Source organism: Ambystoma mexicanum, chromosome 11 (genome assembly GCF_040938575.1).
Source record: "Ambystoma mexicanum isolate Mex_15411 chromosome 11, UKY_AmexF1_1, whole genome shotgun sequence".
NCBI lineage: Eukaryota > Metazoa > Chordata > Amphibia > Caudata > Ambystomatidae > Ambystoma > Ambystoma mexicanum.
Window position 1 is genome coordinate 1,091,820,410 of NC_090934.1, and position 24,010 is coordinate 1,091,844,419.

At 45.0% G+C, this 24,010-nt stretch overlaps 1 protein-coding gene across 1 annotated transcript in view; it reads left to right on the forward strand.

Annotated features, from left to right (window-relative positions):
• LIPC (lipase C, hepatic type) overlaps window positions 1-24,010 on the forward strand; it is a 766,064-nt gene that overhangs the window by 668,173 nt on the left and 73,881 nt on the right. The window contains exon 9 of the mRNA XM_069624353.1: window positions 8,193-8,313. Within this exon, the coding sequence (XP_069480454.1) occupies window positions 8,193-8,313 (121 nt within the window). The remainder of the gene's footprint in view (window positions 1-8,192; window positions 8,314-24,010) is intronic.

The window sequence follows — 24,010 nt, forward strand, 5'->3', positions numbered from 1 at the left end:
GTGATCTAAGAACATAGAACCGATTCCATGTGTGAGGCTGCTAGCTGTGCATACGGGAGTTGGAAAACACCTAGCGGTCTAAGAACGTAGGACCGATTTCATGTGTGAGGCTGCTAGCTGTGCATACCGGAGTGGCAAAAAACCTAGTGATCTAGGAACATAGAACCGATTTCATGTGTGAGGCTGCTAGCTGTGCAACGGGAGTGGCAAAACACCTAGTGATTTAAGAACATAGAACCGATTCCATGTGTGAGTTTGCTAGCTGTGCATACCAAAGTGGCAAAAAACTTAGCGGTCTAAGAACGTAGGACCGATTTCATGTGTGAGGCTGCTAGCTGTGCATACCGGAGTGGCAAAAAACCTAGTGATCTAGGAACATAGAACCGATTTCATGTGTGACGCTGCTAGCTGTGCATACCGGAGTGGCGAGCTATAAAGTAGTTGTGAAGTTAACCTTGACAACAGAATGTTTGTTCTTAAGATTGCCATCATCACCATAATGTCCCTCATTTAAATCTTTTCCTAGGAATTATTAAGGTTGTTAATGAAGTTTAGTTAACTATGTTCTCTTAGCTGGGAACCAGAGAAGTTCCCCCAATGAAAGTTTGTTTTCAGTGATTTTTCTGGTTTTGTAATGATTTATTTCAAACATTTAACCCTGGCCTCATGCCCCAAGACATGGGCTGCTACCACATCCAGCATGCACAGAACACAGAGACATGGCCTTTCCCAGGTCCAGTATCCCTGCATGCGACGGCCACAGCGCATGCCCCGCGGCCATGCCCGAGCAATGCCCCAGAATGTGACCTGAGGCCACATCCAGCCACAGCACACCTTCTAGCAGTCGCTCCCCCAAGACATGGCCTGAAAACAGACCCTGCAGGCGCTGCCCTCGTGGCATAGTGCATCTGGCTAAAGTGGAGGTGAGGCATGCTCTAGCCACTGTGCCCTGGGCTGCAGTGCCGCCTCGTTAGGAACCAGCAGCTACTGGGCCGAAGCCTTAGCCTGTAGCCATACAGTTCACAGGGGTTCAGTGCCCCTGCGATGGTTCCAGCCGGACTCAGGCTGTGGTCTTTGGTCCAGGGCACTTGCTGCAGGTCTCACAAGGACTTGCCTGCCGTGTATCCACATGCTTAGGCCTCGGGTGCTGTGCCCAAGGCAAGATCTTGACACCTGGTGCACTGCAGGAACTTTGTCACACAGGGCCCCTGACTGCAGTGCCTTCCCTGGTCCATGGTGCCTGAGAGTGGGAAAGGGGGGAGAAGCAGGATGGTTACATTGGTTACCATAACTGCCAATTCAGGGCTTTGTGAGTTTTGCATTATAACCTCAAGGTCCCTTCAACTGAAGTTTGTTTTAGAGAATTCGTAAGGTTTTTCTAAATGTTCATTGTTACCGGTGCAACCACACCACTTATCCATAACACTGCAAACTTCTTTAGTGAATCGTATAACTATCTTGCCACATACCCACCAGGGCTTGCCGGGGATAGGATACACTGAATTTACCTACAGTGGCCATAACCATATCCAGCGGCCTATGATCATATCCAGCAGCCTATGATCATATCCAGCGGCCCATGATCATATCCAGCGGCCAATGATCATATCCAGCGGCCAATGATCATATCCAGCAGCCTATGATAATTTCCAGCAGCCTATGATCATATCCAGCAGACGATGATCATATCCAGCGTCCTATGATCATATCCAGCAGCCAATGATCATATCCAGCAGCCTATGATTATATCCTGTGGCCTATGATCATATCCAGCAGCCAATGATCATATCCGCCAGCCTATGATCATATCCAGTGGCCCTTGATCATATCCAGCAGACTATGGTCATATCCAGCAGCCTATGCTCATATCTAGCGGCCAATGATCATATCCATCAGACTATGATCATATCCAGGAGCCTATGATCCCATCCAGTGGTGCTTGATCATATCCACTGGCCTATGATCATATCCAACAGCGTATGGTCCTATCCAGCAGCATATGATCATATCCAGCGACCTATGATCATATCCAGCAGCCTATGATCATATCCAGTGGTGCTTGATCATATCCAGCAGCCTATGATCATGTCCAGCGACCTATGATCATATCCAGCAGCCTATGACCATATCCAGTGGTGCTTGATCCTATCCAGCAGCCTATGATCATATCCAGTGGCCCTTGATCATATCCAGCAGCCTATGATCTTATGCAGTGGTGTATGATCATATCCAGCAGCCAATGTTACCATCCAGTCCCCATGCTCCATCTACAATGACCCTACCAACAGTGCCGCCTACACATTGCATGTAGCCATGTCCCAGGCATTGTCTCTAGCTGAAGCCCCTGCTTCACCCATCGCTCAGCAGCAGGTGCTCCGGGAACACCACTGATTGTCTATAGCTGACTCTGGAGCACCAATTGTTGACAACTGGGGCCTGAAAGGGTTGCCTTGGCATCCACCAATCACATTGCTGGAATGGGATTGCTCTACAAACCACTAGTGAACCCAATAGAACAAGCAATTTATTTTCTCAATTTCCTGTTTCGTTTTAAAAAATGAAAGCAAAGCAAAACAAAAAGAAACCTGCATGGATTTTGCCCAAAGCGAGTGAAGATTGTGAGTCAGACCAGATGCCAACTTCTCATGCAAGTTTGATGTCAACCTATCTAGCAGTTTATGTACTATGAGTGACAAAGGTTATTTATGGGAATTTTTATGGGAGTTGGTATTTTTGGTGGCCTCCCTTCCGTCGCCTCTCCACTAACTTTCTCACTCAACAAGTGAACATGACAATAAGTCATATAAGGTCGAGTGGGCCGTTCATTCGTTGGTGAAGGTTTCAGGGTGGGTTGTTTGGGGGTGGAGCCATGATCTATTTGCATACGTTTTTTTCACTTTTGTAATGAAGCCCAAAAGCCATAACATCCTGATCATCTGTCTCCGTGAAACCCTGGACATCACAGATCAGGCCCTGGCGTGACTCACCTCCTTTCTCTCTGACCGGCCCTCCCAGGCGGAACTCGGGCCCTTTCTCTCCTCTACCACTCTCTCTACTTGTTGTGTCCTCAAGGGATCTAACCTTTCCCTCTGGTTTTTCAATATCTACATGGCCCCCTTTGCCCAAAGGATCTCTACCTTAACCTCCAACTTTCAGTGTTATGCGGATGACACGCAGCTCTCTTTCAGGTTACCCTCAGCCTCCCCCTCCTCGCTCATCCCTGACTGTCTATCCGCTATTCAAACTTGGTGTGCGGCTAATGATCTCTGCCTGAATGCCAGTAAGACGGAGATCTTCCTCATTGCGACACCTGCTCCCGCTTACCCACTTTCTCACTGGCCTGCCTCCCTTGGCCCAGCGCCCTCACCTACCAACGAGGCAAGAAATCTTGGGGTCATCTTCGACTCCACAATCTCCTTTTCTTCTCACATTTCAGACATCCCCAAAAAGTCCAACTACCAACTACACCTCCTCAGACGTATTCTACATTTTCTCACTTTCCCCAAGAGGCTTATCACCTTGTGAGCCCTACTTCTACTCTCCGTCCTCTACAACTCATACAGAACAGAACCGCAAGACTTATCCTTGGCCTCAAACTCTGGCACTGCATCTCTCTGGCGCTGAAATCCCTCCACTGGTTCCCAGTGGCAGCAAGGATCAAGTTCAAGACCCTCTGCAAAATCCACAAGGCTTTCTGGGGCCAGGGCCTGTACTATCTACAATGATCTCTTCCTAAATACTTTCCCTCTAGAGTCCTCCGATCGTCCGCCTCCAACTCTCTGCGGGTGAGCCGCTTTAAAAAACAGAGATTTGGGGCAGATCTTTATCCTCTGCAGGTGCTTATTTCTGGAACAGCCTCCCTGCCTCTCTCCGTTTTGTGCCAGAGCTCCTTAGGTTCCAAAAACTCCTTAAGACCTTCCTTTTCTCTTCCTCCTTCTCTCTCTCTACCTCTTCCCTGCTAATCTCCTACTTTTCTCTCCATCCTCCTTCTCCTCCCTAACTCTGTTCAGTTTTTGCTGACTGGTTGCCTGGTTCACCTCCAGAGCCGACAGGTCCCAAGCTCCCCTGCCAGTCTTTGGCACTTTCCTCCGGGCTGCTGCACTTTGTTCAAAATGACTGCACTTTCGTGTTACGCTCCTTGAGCGGGGCAACCTCTCTGCACTTAGCCCAGGTCCCTTCTGGACCGGACTCATTTCCCCCCCTCCCCCCGCTCTCCCCACCATCTCTGCACCTCCGTGAGTACGTATGCATGACCTAAGTGTACTAGGACCAGTTAGTGTGTCTGTCTTGTCCCACTCGGTTTCGGCCAAAATTACTGCACCGAAAGTCCTGACCCGTACCAAAAGTCTGAAAATGCATACCACCAAAGGTTCGAACACCAAAAGTTCGAACCTTTGGTGGTATGCATTTTAGGTAGGTTAAAAAAAAAGACTGCGGTGGCTGCGGGGGTGTCCCCCGCAACACCCCGCTCACCATACTATACAGTAGAGTGAGCAAGGGTTGCGGGGGACACCCCCGCAGCTGCCTGACAAAAAAAAAGTTAAAAGGCTGTGGGGGCTGCGGCGGTGTCCCCTGCAACACCCCGCTCACTGTACTATACAGTATAGTGAGCGGGGGTTGCAGGGCACACCCCCACAGCTCACCGACAAAAAGTTTAAAAAAAAAATACAAACAAAGAAAAGGACCCTGCGGCGCCGGTTCCCAATCACAGAAGTGAAAGGGAACCAGCGCTGCAGGGACACAGCGCGAAGGAAGGAAAGGAAAGTAGGATGTTGGGGGTAGGATGGTGGGGGTACGTTGGGGGTGTGGGTGGGGTGTGTTGTGGGTGTGTTGTGGGTGTGGGTGTGTGTATGTAGGGTTTTCTATTGTAAGTTTGCATGGGATATGTACGAACATTTGTAGTGCGTATATTTCCCATGCGAACATTTCCGTCACTGACTTTTCCGTGAGAGAAAAATCATGCAGATCCTCCCACTCGCCCCCACCGTTTTCCGTCCCCCACCCCCGAGTATGGTCTCAACTGTACGACTCATGCACTTGCACTAGGAGAAATGTCGTCAGGTCAGGTAGGCTAGTTCTCTGTTTAGATCATTCAGAATCTTCAAGGTCAAAGAATAATTACTGTATTCCCTTGTTCCCTTCCCACCTTGAAGCGCTTTGAAGCACTTCCCCTGTGCATAAGCACGGTGTCCAGTCATTTGGTCGACTGAAAACTGGTCGAATGACATTTGGTCGACGCAATTTGGTCGAAAACCAAATGGTCGAATTTTGTTTTTATTTATATATTTATTTTTCGGGTTTTCGTTTTTTAAAAAAAGGGGTTTTTAGAGAAAAAAAGGGGGTTGGGGGGGGCCCCCCAAAAAAATAAAAAAAGGGGTGAAAATAAAAATAAAAAAAATTCGACCATTTGGTTTTCGACCAAATTGGTTCGACCATTTGTCTGGTCGACCAATTTTTTTCGACCAAATGTCTGGTAACCCATAAGCACTATATAAATGAACAATACATACAATAATAAATCAATTAATAAGAATCCAAGGCTGTGATTGGAGAATGGCACTTTGAAAAGGCTGAGTCTGACAGGCACCTTGGGTTCCACTTTGTGAACTTAAAGGGGTAATTAAGCAGCACAGCAGGGATTTGAGGAAAGGCCACTGTGATCAGCTGGCTCTGTGGGGTGGGTCACTGTCTTGGCCATTGCCCGGGCACACTGTCCACAGAACATCGCCACAGGTCATCCTCTGCAGGCATGGCAGGAAGGGTGCCTTAATGTGTAAAGTATATCTTTAAAAGCTCAAATACATTTCTAGAGTTACTTTGCCAATGCTCTTTAAGGTTTTGAGTATGGTAATATAATAACATGGTATTAAAAAATCGTTCAGAGTCCCAGAACACTTCAGTTGAAGGGACATTAGGTATCAATGCCCTAACCTATATCATTTGTTCGGATCTTATGGCAATGTTTGTATGTTTGTAATGCTGAACAAAGTATAATGATGATGATGATGATGTATGCCTAGCAACATCATCAAAACACGCCTCTACCATGCATTGCTCGGGGTATCCAGCATTTCTGTCCTTGCGTTACCCCGGGTATGGATATTGTGTGTCGGGTTTGGATGCAGGACAAGCCTGTTGTTTACTATGCATGATGTGTCTCCATCCTGATATCGTTGATGAGGTCAGTGGTTGTCATATGTGATGTCATCAGTGAAGCAATCAATGATGCCAATTGTGAGGTCATCCGTGAGATCATATGTGACGTCATGTGGAATGAGTTGCAGGGGTGAGTGAGTTGTGACTTTGTTGCTAGCCATAAAGGGCATATTTTAATTATTGTTCAGTTAACATCTGTGGTGTATTCTCTCTATCGCATCTCTTGAGAGAAGTGCTTTGTCTGTTTTTTCTTGGTGGTTGCAGTTGGCTTGCTATTTTGAGGTTCTTTAGCACTTGGCAAGCATTGCCTGCCAGATACTATATGCACAACAACGCAGAAGAGTGATCGAACAGCTTTGAAACATGCATAGGGCCGCATTATGAGCTGGGCGTTGCAGGTAAAATGAGGCAGTAATATCGCTGCTGAAGCATTACTGCACCACCTAACTATGAGTTTGGCGGAAAGTTCAGAACTGGAGGTAAATCTGCCACCTTTCTGCCACATTTCAGGAGAATTACCGCCAGCGGAATTATCGCTGCAGTAACTGCACTGAAATCGCACATGGAGCCCCATGGACTCCAATTAAATGGTGACTAATAACTCGTAATGAGCCCCTATTATAGTCACTTGCAACCGCTATGTGCTGCCTTCCATTCCATCGTTTTTCGGCCAGGTGTTATGATTAATTAATCGTCTTACCACCCACTATTCTTCAGTGTTGCAAAGTCACCCTAAGTGTCACAGGTGTACCCAGGCATGAGTCGCGAGTTTACTGTGACCAGAGTCCCAAGCTACACTTTACTGTTGACACCCAACAAGACAGAAACATGTCTGGAAGAGCATGTAGTCTTGTGCAGAAGAGATGCAACTTGGGAGGTTGGGCTGGACTGCACATTTAGCTGTGAAACGAAGCCTGTTTTGAATGTGGTTATTACCCAGGGCAAAAGTCGAGGGTACACGCGGGTGGTCAGAGTCCACCCACTTTTTTCAGAGGGTGGACTCAGTCCCCCCCAGCTAAAATGGGAAACAATAAAAGTCTTCCTTGAATGTATGAATTAAAGCCGACCTCGAACCGCAGTCGTCAGGTTTGGAAGCCAGACACTTCACCACTGCACTATATAACCTGACGAAAGATGACAGACAACTAAAGGTGAAATGTCCCATTTCAGTACAGCAAGTTCCAGCGAAAACATTTGTATTGGTTCCTGGAGTTTAAAACATGCACACCTTTTAACTTTTTCAAAAACACCATTAGAAGAAAATAGGTTCTTTTGGTGTTGTTTGTGTGTTGATTTTATGAAAGACAAATGCCATTCGTCCTGTGCAATTTGGGTGGTTATGCAAAGCCAATTTAATAACATTTTCATATTTTGCCTTGATATGCTAATTTCTGGTGATGTCACATCTCATTGCATTTGTTGATGAGTCCCCACTTTAATTTTTTGGACTTGACCCCTGTTATTACCTTTCTGTTTTGACCTTTCAGACTTAGAAACTGTAACATTAATGGCTACCCAGAGCAATTACCCGTGGTTATGATTAATTTAGACCGTTTCCATCCATGCCATTTCAGTGCTGCATTCACAGAAAACAGTGCCCGTCTAAGCGTTTAACAAACTTCAACCCCATTTTAAATCCACTTTCTCGTAGTGGTCCTTGCTTATATGTATCCCTTGATTTCATCTGCTCGTCGCAATTTATTCAGAGAATACCTTTAACACTTGGTTCAAGGTGAGCCGCGTCAACATTATTCACGCGCTGGCTCTGCCTTTATTACAATGAAAATAAATCACCATCTGAACTAGAGAAGGTGGAAAAAGGGAACCAGTTTCTGACATTCGCACCAGCCTATAAACATGAAATATACGCCTGCTGTTCAATTCTCAAGAGAGATTCACGGAACACGTTGAATTTCCCAGACCAGTTGAATCGAATCAGCCAAAGGGAATGCTGTACTGCTTCTGTAGCCGTCTCTATGATCACTGGCACAGTCTTTAGCACAGTGAGTCATGCCCCCTCTTTTCTCTCAATACAGTTTATCACTACCAGTTCAAGATCCATTTCATCAACCAAATTTTGGAGAAGCAGATCGAGCCGACGTTCACAGTGTCCTTGACAGGAACCAAAGAGGATGCCATCAACCTTCCCATCATCCCGTGAGTATGCGATGCTTCTTGGTTGGAGGTTTTTAACCCCCCTCTGCTTTCGTAGTGGTATCGCCCCTTGAAGACATTAAATCTGAAGGTTGCACCTAAACCAAGCTTAGACTAGGGAGTCACTGGAAGCTGGTTACAATTTAGATATTTATATTCAGCCGAATACTTTCATAAATTACTAGCGGGATAGTGAAAATTTGGATTGTGCAAATCACTAATTCAGATTCACAAGAACATTTTAGCAAGGAACCAGTTCCAACCTGAACACCAGCTGTTCCTTGTTGATAATGTTCTATGTTGTGCCCTCAGTGCTTTATATGCACATCTGGTGAAGATAACGGAATAACAGTAATAAACAACCATGGGAGTAGAAATACAAAGGACTGTTTGTGTGTTGCTTTTCTAAAGTATGTCTATCAGGTTTCGAAGTTTCCTTAAGAAAGAAAAAAAATCTGTTTGGATCTGGACTCATATTTGGCCATCGATTTAGTATTTGGCAGAGTACTAAAAGAAATCGGATTCCTGCACCCCTACCAGAATATAAGCAGTCAGATGGGTTTTTTGGATGCAAAGGCCATTTAAGGAAGTACTTCCTTGATAAAAATTTGAGCAGGGTGTAATTTCTTTCATGAAATAAGCAAATCTTCATTGAATAACCTTTTCAGTCATGCCCAAGGGCATATATATTATTGTGTTGCTAGCTACATGTCCTCAATTTTATAATTTACATAGGAAAATAAGATTCCTCTTTAATGTTTGAACTTGCACATGAATGTACTCCTACAATTTAGCCCATCTTAAGGTTTGGCCAATTAGAGAGTTCATGACAATTTTGGAGAAGTTTTACGAATGTGTGCATAGTTGAAAATCAGTGTCAAAAATAACAAAATGTCGATTTTGGGAGAATGGTATTTTCTAAAGAGCCAAAAAACACGAGATGTTTGGAACAAATGTCAACATTTTCTACTTTGTTTTTCAAGAATGTTGGCACGCACTGAGGCCCTTCTATGGTGGGGCAGGTAATACATATTTAGAAAATCGGATCAGGGAATATTGAGTGACTCACTTTTTAACATGCATCCTTACATCCCTATGCCATGGGCACACGCAGATAAGCCAAAACACACACATGCGGAGATGGAAGACAATACCTGTACCTCCAGCCACTGGTTTATGGAGGCATTCGTACAACTCAGAGAAAACACATCAAATCATCCCAAAAGATACACAGACACAGACAGAGATCATGCCATTACAGACATCTCACAATTCAGGCATGTGCCCAACACGTGAAAAACACACACACACACACACACACACACACACATGCAGAAGCAGAAAATACTAAAATGAAACTGGAACGAGCATAGCACATGTGGTAGCACTCTCGAAATCACACACATTGGGAATAAGCACAGCATGCAGAAAACACACAATACACAAAAACACCCACTACCGTGGATGCAGGTACAATTATGAAGTATGGATGCTTTGTGATGAAGTTCCCGGCCTGGCTCTAGGGTCTAGCAAGCTAGTGACATGCAGGGCCTGTTGCCACCACGTGCCAGTGGGTGCTGCTGGACCCCAGCAGGTAATGAAAGAACTCTTTGGCCACCCTCCCGTGCTCCCCGGCCCATCACAGGGGAGAACCACAGCAAAGCACCTCAGGCAAGTCCTAGTAAATCAGACCATTCCCGCGTCCTCAGGGAAACCATGTTTGAACAGTTCTGACCCTAAGGAAACCCCTTGGGAGGCCCCATGGGATAACATTACTGCGCCCACTCCTCCCAAAGTAAGAAAGTCCGAGGCTCTTCCTAAGCAGACTCAAATTCAAAACTTGGACAACACAGGTGCCCAAAGGAAGGACAGCCAATCAGAGTGCTCACCTCTTTACCAATCAGAGCTGTTGTTCTTCACCGAAAGCACATTATACAAACACCCAGCTCCAGTCAGACAGTACAGATGGATAGAGAAGGTATTGGAGAGCAGTGAGACTGAGTCTGAGAGCGATAGAAGGAGTGATTCAAGGGTGCTAGAAGTGAGGAGTGGAGGAAGTGGTGGTAGAACGAGTGAAGGAGGTTTCAGTAACAGCAATGGAGAAAGTGACCGCAACATCAGAGGAGGCGGTGGTAGTAACACCAGTGGCGGTCAGTAGGAGTAACATCAGTGGAGGAGGCCGTTTCATCTGAGGAGGAGGTAGTATCCAAGGAGGAAGTGGACATAGTGGAAATACCAACAGTCAAGGGGAAGAAGGAGGGCAACCCCATAGCTGCAAAAAGCAGGATGGAACGAAGAGGCTGGATCAGCCCACAAAAGGCTAAAGGGGCAAGAGGAGAATGAAACCCTGGCAGGGAGGGTGCGCGGAGTAGTAGTCAGGGCTAAACTAGGAAAGAAAATGGATCCAGGGTTGTGCACCAGCAAAGTATTAGCAGCCGCATGGTGATCTCTGGACTACCCTCAACATGATGCAGAGACTGCCGATATACCGAGAGCTAGTCCCAGCAACTGTACAACTAACAGAGAGACTATTTACCCCTGAGGAACAAGGCCAGAAGAAGGGATGCAAATCCCTTTGGAAATCGACAACGTCACTGGGTAAGGGAGACAATATCACCCCCCAGTGCAAAGGATTTGGCTCTTGCACTTTATCCTGTTTCGACAATCAATAAAGGTGCTGTACATTCCCACCCTTGTTCAGTGTGCTGTGCATGCTGACAGCTCATACACATGCGCTAGCCCATCTTACCAGATGAACTACATACTCTGTTTGCGCACAACACACTAAATACCACACACTTGGCAACAGAAGCAGAATGCACGAAAATAAAACTAGAATGGTACCTTCCACCATTCCATTATGACATCTCAAAAAACAGGCATGCGGGCAACATGTGTGGAAATGCAACCCATATTTCAGGAATACGCCGAAGATTTGGAAAACAGACATGACCAAGCACAAACAGAACATGCATGTGCAAACACACCACAAGTATGGCCACCAACTGGTTTCACTTGGGCATGCACACAACACGCATAAAACTGAAAAATGACCAAAAACAGCATCAGACAACACAAGCGCACACAGACACAGAAGGAAATCACAGACACATGCAGCAACAGAATCTTAACATATGTAAGCAAAATGATAACTCAAAATATACACACAATACCATTAGGGGAATTACACACATTGGGCATGTGTATAACACATGGAAAAAACAGAAACAAGCCTGCATGTGCATGCACAGCAAACAACCATTTGACCAGATCCCGAAAACGCACACATCCTACTGTTACACATTCATCTCAAACTTCAGGCATGGGCATAATACACAGAAAACATTGAGAAGATATTTAGGGTGCCTGGCGGGGTCCTAATATACCCAGGTGGGTGCGCATATAAATAGACAAATAATCAGGATGAGAGATCCTATAAGCAGTTGTGTGATTCAGAACATATGAATTTATTTCAGAACACACAGAATTTTTGAGTTGCACAGTTATTTTACAGAACTTTCAATAAGCACAAAAGACGAATTCGTCTCGCGATTTGGGACCCATCCAGGCCCATTTTCAGCCCCCGGGTTCCTGTAACAAACTAAGCGACCAGGAACCCACGGCTAACCTGATGTGCATCTCGCACCCACAATCCAACAAATATTGAGGATTGTCAGCACCCAGCTGCCAAGTGCAGCACTAGATTTCACAGACAGCACCACAATTGGTGTCAATCCTGATGAAGGCCAACACCCAGACAGGCTACAAATCCAACCCAAGATGGCCGAAACACACCTGTGTCGATCTCCTGTGACACAACTGCAAAAACTCCCCGTTGTGTATGTTCTGTAGATTTTGTTGTGTACACTTTGTGTTAATTATACCCCGGACTATTTTTTGTCCCGGGTGCACCTTGCTTCAATTGTAGGTTCTTCCTACTATCATATGTGACTGTGCCTATATGTGGATTTGTTACCTCTACACTTTAGAGGTCGATATTCATCTTTTATTTTCCACTGAAAACAATCACTATCTGTCTGTTTGTCAACTGACTTTCGTGCTTATCGAAAGTTCTGTAAAATAACTGTGGAACTCAAAAATTCTGTGTGTTCTGAAATAAATTCATATGTTCTGAATCACACAACCACTTATAGGATCTCTCATCCCGATTATTTGTCTATTTATATACACAGAAAACATACAAACCCGCACAGAATCTCAACTGGATGAAGTACATTTGGCACCGAGCTAGTATATATCCCATAGTGTCAATGACATTCTCAAACATGTGGAAATGTCTACGGAATCACAAAGTTGAGTTGTATACATTGGGTTTTGTGTGGCTTTAACCTTTGCTGCAGTATGATCATGTCCTGCCTCTTGAGGGGCCAGTCTGCACCATGTATTTATTTACGCCCATCGTCAATTTCCCCAAAAGAGTCCAACTCCCCCTCTCCACTGTATGGCACTTGACCTAAACATACTTCCCATGCACAAGGCTTAGTCATACCAAATATGTTGCGTTATCAGTAGTTCTGCAATGCAGATGCTGAAGTGCATCCCGTAATGTTGCCTGGCTCAGATTGATTCTCTGGGCTCTGTTTAAGGTTATGTACGAGCCTCAAACACCACAGCATTGCTACTGTAGAAGAATGGACAGGGGCTTTGGGAAAAGGGATCAATCTTGTGAGCTGGGTTTAAACTTCATCACCAGTGCTCCAGCTGTTTGTTTTTGCTTTTCTAAATGTAAACTGTTCTGAACTAAAATAGCCTAAAATTAAAACACACTGCTTGATTGCAATGTCTGATATTGTTTTTGTAGACAGATTGTCATATTCCCAAAAAAAAACAAAAGCTAAAAAAAGGGATTTAGGGAGCAACCATGGAAGCTGGGTTTGAGCGTCTCTCCATTGATGTACATTTTTGCTTGGTTTTTGTTGATGGAAGTGAGCATCTGCCAAGTGGTTGCATCTATGCAAGTCTATCATTGAACATTCAGAGCACTGGTGTGTTGCTATGGCAATGCCCATATACCTGCTGCTTTGTTTAGTGCACACACAGCTATTCTGCCTTTCATACACAGTGATAGCATAAAGGTGGGGTTTGGATAGAATGGGCACATCAGCAAAGGATCAGAGCATGGATGCAGCAATGATATGCCAAGCTCTTAGAGGATACCCACAATGGAGCCACTTCTGCTGGAGGGATGTTTATAGAGAAATGGGGACGGGGTGGCAAAAGAATCCTGGCATGCAGATTGGCAGATTTGCCACTATTTCCATTATGCCGGTCTTGCCAGAGCCTAACCTCCATCCAGAGGTGGTTGAAATGCCCACCTGGGGGGTGTGGGAGGTTTTGCAACAGGGAATAGTGCAGTACCCGACATAATGTCCAAGAGACATTTTTATCTTTTTGCTTGTTGTGTAGTGGATTAGGCCATTTCATACTTTTAGGGTGAAACTATGTTAAATGCTTGTGATCTCACAGCTTTGCATAAAGCATTATTTCTTCTTCTGTCACTGCACATTTTAATAAGAAGCAGGGAGACGTTGAGAAAACAAAACATCTACAGAAGCCACAACTTGCATGAGAAGAGAGGTGCCAGCCTTCAGAGACTGGGCTGGGTTTACTGGAGGATACATGTTTATGACATATGTGTGAAGTGGCTTCTCTACTGTGCCAGATTATGGTACTTTACGAGGTGAAGTCAAAATGATGCCTTAGCTGATGATGTTTATGGTATGGCCGGAGGCCTTGGTAGATCCTTCCAGGCCCTGGCTCCAGCTTTCTGGAATTCCCTGCCACTGTCCATCAGAGAGATCCCCAACTGGAACTGTTTTAGAAAAACTTTGAGTACCTCTTTTGCTAATTCTAGCCCCACTGACTGTAAACTGATGTTTTCAGGGCACAGTTGCCCATGTCTCATTACTATGTTTGTTCGTCCTGTGTTTTTGTTAGTTGCCCTCATGCCTGTAGGTTTTCGGCACTATAGAAGTAAATAAATAGAATATAGTTGAGTGTATTAGATATGTCCATTGGATCCTCCCGGCCGAAGTATGTGTCAGCCAGGCCTTCCTAGGTTTCTGCTTCTGAGCTGTTGTTCTGTCCATTATGGTTTCTGAGGCCTGTTTGGACACTATTAGGGAAGTATAATTACATCTTCATTTGCTATGCATTACCTCTGCTGTGTGTGCTTTATTATCTTCTATTTCTTGTAATACTTTAACATCTTAGCAAGAGAGTGCATCTGTTCAAGAACATTGTGGGACAAACAAGATTGCAACATAGTGCAAGAGGAAATCCCAACTCCTGAGCACCTGACAGGTTTTCTATTGAACAGCAATATTGTCATGGGTCTACGCCTAGCGAATGCAGGAAACAATTCTTATTACACTTGTGTGGCTGGTTAACATAGGGTGGAAGCAATATCTTCCCGGCAAAGTTTTATTGCTAAAACAACAAGAATGTACACTTGCAATATAATGCAATTGTACACTCATGAACAGAAATAGACCAAGAATTCTCTCACTCTTGCTTACTGTCTATGGGCCTCATTAGGACCCAGGCGGTAAGGGGTTTACGGCGGCGTAAACAGCGCCGACCCTTACCGCCTGATTCCGAGGTCCCTTAGCGCCATGGAGGATTTAACACCTGCTTTTAGCAGGTGTTAAAATCCATGGCGCTAAGGGACCTTGTTGTTAATTACGCCACCGTAATTTACGGTGGCGTAATTAACGCCTTCCCCACTCCCATTATGCCCTATGGGGCAAAAATGGGAATGGGGAAGGGTAAATGGGGATTGGGGACTTACCGCCCCGCCAACCTCGGAATGGGGCGGTAAGTCCGCCAACCACCATGGCGTAAACGTAGTTTACGCCATGGTGGTAAAGGTACGACCCAGGCGGTAACTTACCGCCTGGGTCGTAATGAGGCCCAATGTGTATCTATTCTCTTGTTAGACATAAATCAGAATTAAAAAGCATAGTCAAACAATATGCGGTTCAAATATTAGCAGTTATGTAGTTAAATATATCCCAAGCATCCCACTCTTCTACTATTCACTTGTGGTAATATTAAGCAAACTACAACCAATCAATGATGTATGTAAGCATCCAACATGTGACACAGCAAAACCTATAATTAGGGGGCGCTGTTGTGCGCTGAAAAAAATGGCCGCCTGAGAGAGGAGCTCTGCACATATTAAATCCTAATTCATCAAATATCCTGCGGATTGCCCGGACCTCTCAGTTCAAAAATACAGCCAACAGGCAACGTAGCGCTCCTGCAGCAGCTGGTAATTTCTGTGAGAAAATATCACTGCAGATTGTCCGCTTCGAACGCTGGATCACCCAGCCTGCTCCGGGGTTGTGGCGTGGGCTACGTGCCAAATCCGAGAGAACCTTCTCAGGGAGTGTGGGGCGCTGTGAGGAATACAGCAGACTGCCGCTCCAAGACCCGACGAGGAAAGGCGACTTGCGCTCCCCGTGGACACATTCGCTCCGATAGCCGGGCCCTTGGCATCATAAAGGCTGCTGCATTCTCAGCCATGAAAGGTATGTGGATGCTTGCTTGCAGACACTGAATGCCTCTTGAGGGACGCAGCGCTTGGAGCCACGCACTGCGGAACAGCAGCGTGCAGAGAGGGATAGTTTCACGCCCTGATACCGGAGCCCTGCATCAATCACATGCGGGCACTTGTGATACTGATAGAATACCAACTGTGCATCAAGGCGGGTAACCGCTTTCATCATAACATGGGCCCGGCTGAAAGAGGAGGGAAATTACAACATGCAACCGCAGCCCTACACATCCTGTTTGTCATACTTTGTTAAAAGCCACATACTGACTTGCACATTAACTCATTAACAGCCTGTTTACCGTGGGAGGAGATGACACATGGCATGAAAGGCAACAAAAAGGGCCCCATGGACGCCTTTACAAATGTGCATACCACGGAGGAAACTGATCTGAGCCACCAGGACACCTCGGGAGCAAGCCAGGCCCAAGCAGAAAAGAATATGGACACATAAATGTCAGCACTGCAGGCTGGTTTTTCAGCTGTGAATAGCAAACTTGATGATATAGGCAGCAATATTGTCTCTATAAGGGCCGACCTGCAGAAACTAGGGTGAGACACATCGGCCGCACACGGTAAGGACATTGAGGACATAAAAAAGAGTTTAAAAGCTGTGTGAGTCAAATGTGATGATTTGGAATCTAGGTCACGGCGTAACAACATCCAGGTGGGCATGGCTGAGAGGTCCATAAATGTACCGATGGAAGTGTTCCTGGAGAAGGTCCGCTTCGCACAATGTTCCCTAAGGCGCAGTTCTGTCTGCAATTTCTCATGGAGCGGGCCCATAGATCTCTGGCCCCACCACCCAAAGCAGGGGCCCCACGGCGCACTATCATCGCTCATCTATTGAACTATCGTGACCGAGATCTGATACTTCGGATATCGCGCGAAAAGGACACCCTGACCTATGATTCTGCTAGAGTCCGCATATATCCAGACTTCTCCAATGGAGTGCAGGTGGCCTGGCAAACCTATGACGATGTCAAGAAGGCTCTCAGAGATAGGAAGATACCTTACGTCATGATGTTTCCAGCGAAGCTCCGAGTGCAGCACGCAGGCAGATCTCACTTCTTTGAATCCCCAGAGGATGCCATGACATTCATCAAGCAAAACATTCTGGCCCAACCTAGCAGCGACTGGCAGTTGGCTCTATCCATTATAGTCACGTAGTGCTCACAGTTGCTTGCCCACATGGGCATAACTTTGAGAGGTTCTCCAAGTCTGTGTAAGCCACATTGTGCAGCTCACATTGGTTCAAAGAGTTAATGCCACCAGTTGTGGCCACACACTTCCACCCACTGTTACAGACATGGAAGTTTAGTTGTCAACTGTCTAGTTGAGGGGATGGTGAGGGAGGTGAAGGGCGGATGGTAGTTGGGGAACGGTTATTCACAAAAACTGATGGTTGTGCTGTAAATAAACTCACATAGTGTTTATCATGGCAGGTTGCTCTTCAAATATTGATTTACGGTGGCGATGGCTGGGCCGGTCCGTATGATTAGGCTGCTTACATTGAACATTAGAGGGCTAGCCAATCATATTAAAGCCCGGAAAATTATAGCCTACACAAAAAGACACAATATCCATATCCTGATGTTGCAGGTAACGCACACCCAGCATAAGGTGGTGGATACATTTGCGCGTAACTGGGGCCCATTACGTGTGGGCATTGATTATTCCAAGCAGTCAAGGAGTTTGATAACCCTTATACACCAAAGCATAGAGTTTCGACTTACCAAATCCATGAGTGACACATTGGGATGATATGTGATTATCTGGGGGACAATGGGCAAACAAGATGTCATACTTGTCAATACATATGGCCCAAATGTGGACAAAACTTATTTTTATCTACACATTATCGATCTGATATTTCGCCAATGGACGACTCTAAAGTTATATGGGGAGGCGATTTCAACACCATTCTCGACCCACAAAGGGACAAGACCACTAAGACCCCTGAGCACTCACCAAAGCTGCACACACGATTCTTCAGGCTATGTCCTGCTTACCTCTCACTGATGCCTGGAGGGAGTTGCACCCCCGAGAAGAGAAGTTTACCTTCCATTCATCGGTGCATAATTCAAGCTCCCGCATAGACTTCTGGCTGTGTTAGCCCAAATATATTCCCCTCGTAAAAGACTCTGTCATCCTCCGACGTACGCTGTCTGATCATTCACTTGTGCTGTGGCCCACCTTGAGCAGGGCTCACATTTCTGGCGGATGCCAACAGCTCTGCTACAAGACAAGGCTATAATAGAACCACTTAGGGTCAACATTACAGAGTACTTTGGCCGTAACAAGGGCTCAGTGGGATCTACGGCCACAGTGTGGGAATCATTCAAGATCTGGCTGTGGGGTCATCTACTGTCGCTGGCACACAGAACATTACGGGCGATAAGAACGGAACTACAGCGCACTGAACTTAATCTGCGTTCCCTGGAAAACGCACATGCACAGTCACCTGGGGAGGATGCTCTCGCACCCTTACAGGCGCAAGTAGAGGAATTCAGGAGACTGGCAGACAGGGAAATATTATATATTACTCACTCGACAAGGGCCAGGAGATATGGGGAGGGAGATAAGGCTAGTAAGACACTCGCCGAACTAATTAAAGCAGAACACAATGTCAAGCCTATTACCAGTATCAATCGAGGGATTGGAAAACTCACACGGAGGCTCGGCGATCAACTGCGTCTTCTTAGAATTTTACTTGGCCCAGTATGCAAACTCAGACCAGGTATCCACACACGAGTTAGATCAATATGGAATTGATTCCGCTTCCCAAACTTAAACAAGAGGCCAGGGAATCACTGGAACTCCCCCTAACACTGGAGGAGATTGGGCAGGAGATAAAAGATCTGGCGGCAGGGAAGGCCCCCAGACCTGATGGTCTCCCGTTAGATCTATACAAGAGTTACATGTCAGAACTGGCCCCCAAATTAATGGCGGTGTGAGAGGAGGTATTGTCAACCGGAACACTCCCCCTGACCATGAAGGAAGCAGTTATCACAGTCCTACTCAAACCAAACAAACCACTGCATGAGGCCACATCCTATCGCCCCGTATCGCTGATAAACGCAGACACTAAAGTATTTACCAAGGCTATTGCGAACAGGCTATTGCCCCACATGACTAAACTGGTACACCCGACCTATCGGGATTCATCCTCACTAGGTCCACTTCTCGAAACCTACGCAGGCTATTTGCCATAATATCCCAACTAGGCCCCAAATTCAAAGTGATAGCGATCTCCCTTGATGCAGAGTAAGCGTTCAATTCGGTATCATGGAAGTATATGTACACCATGCTGGGACGGCTGGGGATTGGACCCCAGTTCCTAGGTTTTATACAAGGACCCAAGGACCCAAGTGCTAGAGTCAAAACAAACCACACCCTTTCACCCGGCTTCACACTACATAGGGGCACACGCCAGGGATGCCCATTGTGCCCCTTAATTTTTGCCCTCACTATAGAAGCTATGACAGCATTAATACGTCACAGACACACATGTCGTGGTGTCCGGATACGTGGCCCCCCTCAGTTGATATTGTTATATGCAGACGACACCCTGTTATATATTAGAGACCCAGAAAGTAACTTACCCCCGGTAATGTCAGATATAAAGGAATTCTCCAAATATTCCGGATACAGTCAAGCCGCCAAATCTGAAATTATCCCACTGACACAGGGGACTGAACAGACAGATGCCATAGAAGATTTCTATTGGTCCCCATGCTGCCCTTGCTACTTAGGCATTATTGTGGCCACTGACCGACACACTTTATACGCATCCAATTATGAACCATACATCTCACAGTTGGAAACCAAACTGAAAATCTGGAGCAAACTACCAATCTCGGTGTATGGCCGTATAGCCTTGCTGAAAATGGTAGTGGTACCAAAACTACTGTACCATTTCAGTAACATTCCGATTTGGCCTGGTAAAGCCTTTTCTGCTAGGCTGCAGATGTTAGCATCCAACTTTGTGTGAGGGGGCGGGGAGAATGAACTGGCCTAAGCTGTGCGAAAGGTATGATACTGGAGGCCTTGCCGTCCCTGATTTTGAACTATATTATGATGCCGCACAAGCGCAATTTGCAAGATATTGGTTTCCCAATACTGAAAAATATGCCCACATACAAGTGGAAAAGTATGCAGCCTCTTCCACAGACATACGCTCCATGATTTTTACTAGGACATATGGCAAGACTATGGAGGTATATCCAGTTGCCTGCATGGTGCGTGCATGGTCCAGACTATTTCAGAGGGTGGGAAGCACAGAACCATATAGCGCCACTTCTCCCCTATGGCATTACCCCGATACTGGCCCGACATTTGACACAATGCTACAAAGAGCCTGCGATCCCCAAATGCAACTGACTGTGGGGGACATCTTCCCACCGGTACATTCATAAGAGGAAAAAATAGGACGTGGTCCCATCATCACACTGCAATATCATTGGCTGAAAGCTGCGCTCAGGCACAGATGGCCCTCATTCTCATCTGAACCGACTCCCCACCCATTCATACTGGGTATCACAACCCAGGATGGGGTCAAAGATAGCACATACACGCTGTATAGAGTGACTCAATCCCACGCCCCCTCAGTGAATGTAATGAAAACAAAATGGGAGAGTGACCTAGACACGACAATAGATGTTACGCAATGGGAGAGATATTGCCAACTCACTAAAACTGTCTCCCTCAATGCAAACCTCAGACTGATTCAATTCAAAATCCTAAATCATCTACACTTCACCCCCAAGAAAATTGCAAAATTTGACCAGAAACCATCCGCACTCTGTCCAAAGTGCAAAGCTCCAGATGCCAACTCATTTCACATGCACTGGGACTATCCATTTATTTTCCAATTCTGGGTGGGGTTGGCTGCCACTCTTAGCAATATACTGGATACTCACATACCTGCCACTCAATTGAAATATCTCCTAGGCAACATAGGAAAGGTATCCACCAAGACAAGCAGGTCATTCACAGTGGCGGGTGCAGTCACTAAACGCAATATCTTTAGAAAATAGAAGGCGCAGGTAGCTACTACGGTCCAGGCATGGATTAAAGATCTGGCATATATCAATAAATGTGAGGAGAGCTACATCTCATATGTTAGGGCCACCAAAAGACCCAAAGATATATGGGCCCCATTGCACCGCTACCTAGCGAGCAGTCAAGAGGAGCCCTTGACAGGTGTGAGGGCCGTTGAGATAAATGTACAGTAAAGTTGCAACCTACCTATGTTGTATCACATATGTACTACATTTTGTGTGATTGTTGATAAAGTATGAATTAACATGTTGTAACCATCAAAGAAAAGTAAAGTTTAAAAAAACAACCGTATAATTATACGCAAAGTAGTGCTGTCAGGATTGTCAAACCAGTAGACAGGTGACGTTATGCAACCCTTGTAAAGTTATTAAATGGAAAGGGCTAGAACATCTCTCAAAAGTCTCTGGTTTCTAGGGATAGATACTGAAAAGCAATCTAAAGGCAAGGATAATAAATACTGGTAAAGCATTTTAAATCCACCAGTTTGGATTTCTCTCTTCCATCTTCAAGTCCTGTGATAGGTCGATATATTCTGGTAAAAAAATACAAGGGGGAGCAAAGGTCTTAATGCACTATGCCCAAACTCATACCATAATACACCCAGTGTCTCATCAGCACAAGGCATAGTTGAAAACTACCAAATAAAAATACATCACAGTGACTTTAATGGTTTAATGATAGTAAAGGAAATATGTGGCTGCTAGGGATTTTGTCAGAGGGCTAGTACATAATTTGGGTGGTATTTTAGTACCATGGTTAAATGGTGATAAAATAGTGGTAATGTAGTGGCACAACGTATCTATAGTGATGCCCTATATGATGTGACAAGACTCCCCTCTAATATCTGAATTCTGCTTAGGGTCAACTGTAAGCGCAAGATAGCGCTAATGGTCATTCCAGTCCCTTATCTACGAGGCTGGACTACTGTCTTTGACGTATCTGCTCAGCTGTCAGCATGCACAGCCGAGACATCACACTCACACAATCTGTCTACACCCACAGTAAACAAATAACATTACCCGGGTACCGTGAATAATGTATCAAGACGCGCGATCACTTTTAGAATGTGCTTTTATAATTGAATTTACTGATTGAAAAACAGCAACATTGAATAGAGACACAAATATTCATGGGAATACAATTTAGCAGAAATAAACAGCAACAGAGAAATTGCAACATGAACTCAGCCCAATGACACCATGTAAGGTTCACCCACTTCGACCTTGGGTCGTAAATATTTGGCAAGAGCCACATTTTGTATGAAATAAAATTTCCCCAAATGACATTTGAAAGGTTCTGAAATCTTTTACAGAAAAATAACACTTTCCTGACTATCTCAGAGTCGATTCACAAACATGCGCCTCAATTATCACAAATATACTCACATCAAATATGAGCAAGATTCTTTGTTGCCCTTCCAGCATAAAGCAGTGCCGCAACTCCCGCACTCAGACAACTCAGATAGAAGACTCCAACCTCCCCACAACCCGTCTTCTCAGTCTGCTGCCTGGGAGAATCTTGCCTCTCTACACTGCACGGCTCTGCTCCCCAGCTGCTGACAGCCTGCCACTCTCCTGTTCTCCTCTGGACAAAAAGACTGACTCACCTCCTCTGCCTGCTAAATGGATATGTTAGCTGTATCACTCAAACTAAATCCTGCCCTTTCTCCTGACGTCTACATATCATCCGAGCTGATTTCTCTTTAAGCATGGTTTCATGAAAAAAATTATTGCACCAACACTTCCTCTGAACAATGAGACTGTTCATAGCACGTATCTCCTGTTATAGTTTGTGCACTTAATCACAGGCAGCAAATTGCCTCACGTTAAAACAGCACATTATTTTGACATTTCATCTGCCGCATTTTGCACTGCTTTGTTAAGGATAAATTATTGATTACTGGGAATTGATAGTTGGTGGTTAATTGGGTTAATATGTGTATAAAGTTCAAGCTGGACAGATGACCTAATCACCCTGAAGTGAATCATTTTAAAACCTGTCTAGTGTGCATTTCCATTTGCTGTCTGCATTTTGCATTCAGTTTACTGCCTCCACAGAAAGTAATGTCATGTCCCACTTACTGCCTTTCATATATAGTGTCACTACATCTCTACTATCTCTCCCTGCCCATCTCATCATACAGGACAAAATCAGTATAAGCTGCTTATTTCAGCCTTAAAATATTAAAGCAAGCAATACATTGAATTTGTAGAGTCAGGGACTATGTTTATGTATGATAACTATTTGAATTCTAGTGAGTGCTACATTAGCAATATTGGCATTCTCATTGAAGACTTCTTTTAATAGATAGCAATCATAACTAATTAGAACGTGTGTGTGAGTGTGTCCAGTGTTAAGGTTGCAATGCAATTTATTGTTAATGCAACATTTCACTTAAATTAACCATGAATCAAACATCATTTAAGTTTAACTCACCCTTGTGTTTCATGCTGTAGTAAATATTTGTATTTTTAAGTAGTATGCATTTTGGTTAACAATAAAGTTTGAAATATTTTGTATTTGCATGGAATTTTATGGTGTCTTTTATTAGTGTGTTATTTTTAAAGTTGTATTGCTGTATTTTGTATTTGTTTTTACTTTAGGATTTCTCATATTGTCACATGGCAACAGAATAAAGTTCTGACCACAGAATAAAGTTAAAGGGTTTTATTAAGCAAAAGAAAAACTTAAGACTATTACAGGACATGGTTTCAGGATGGCTGTAACATAAAGGTTCCTGGGAAATGTAGCCTTTGAAGGTAGGATTACATATGAAGGACGCCAAATAAAAAGGCATACAGAAAGTTCTAGACAGGACAGTCTCCTGTTAGTGAGTTCTAGAGCTCAGTGCCTATCCTTTCACAAGACCTCTTGACCTGTCTGGATACTGTAAGGCTTCTCCCTTTGTCAAATGTCCCAAAAGTCATCCCCTTATTGAGGTTTTCCCTTTCTCCGTTTCTTATTCCGCTATGCCGGGGCCAAAGGTCTCCCCCCTGTGTTACACATCTCCCCTCCTGGGCATCAAAGTCACTCTCTCTTTCTCACTCTCTCTTCACCTAG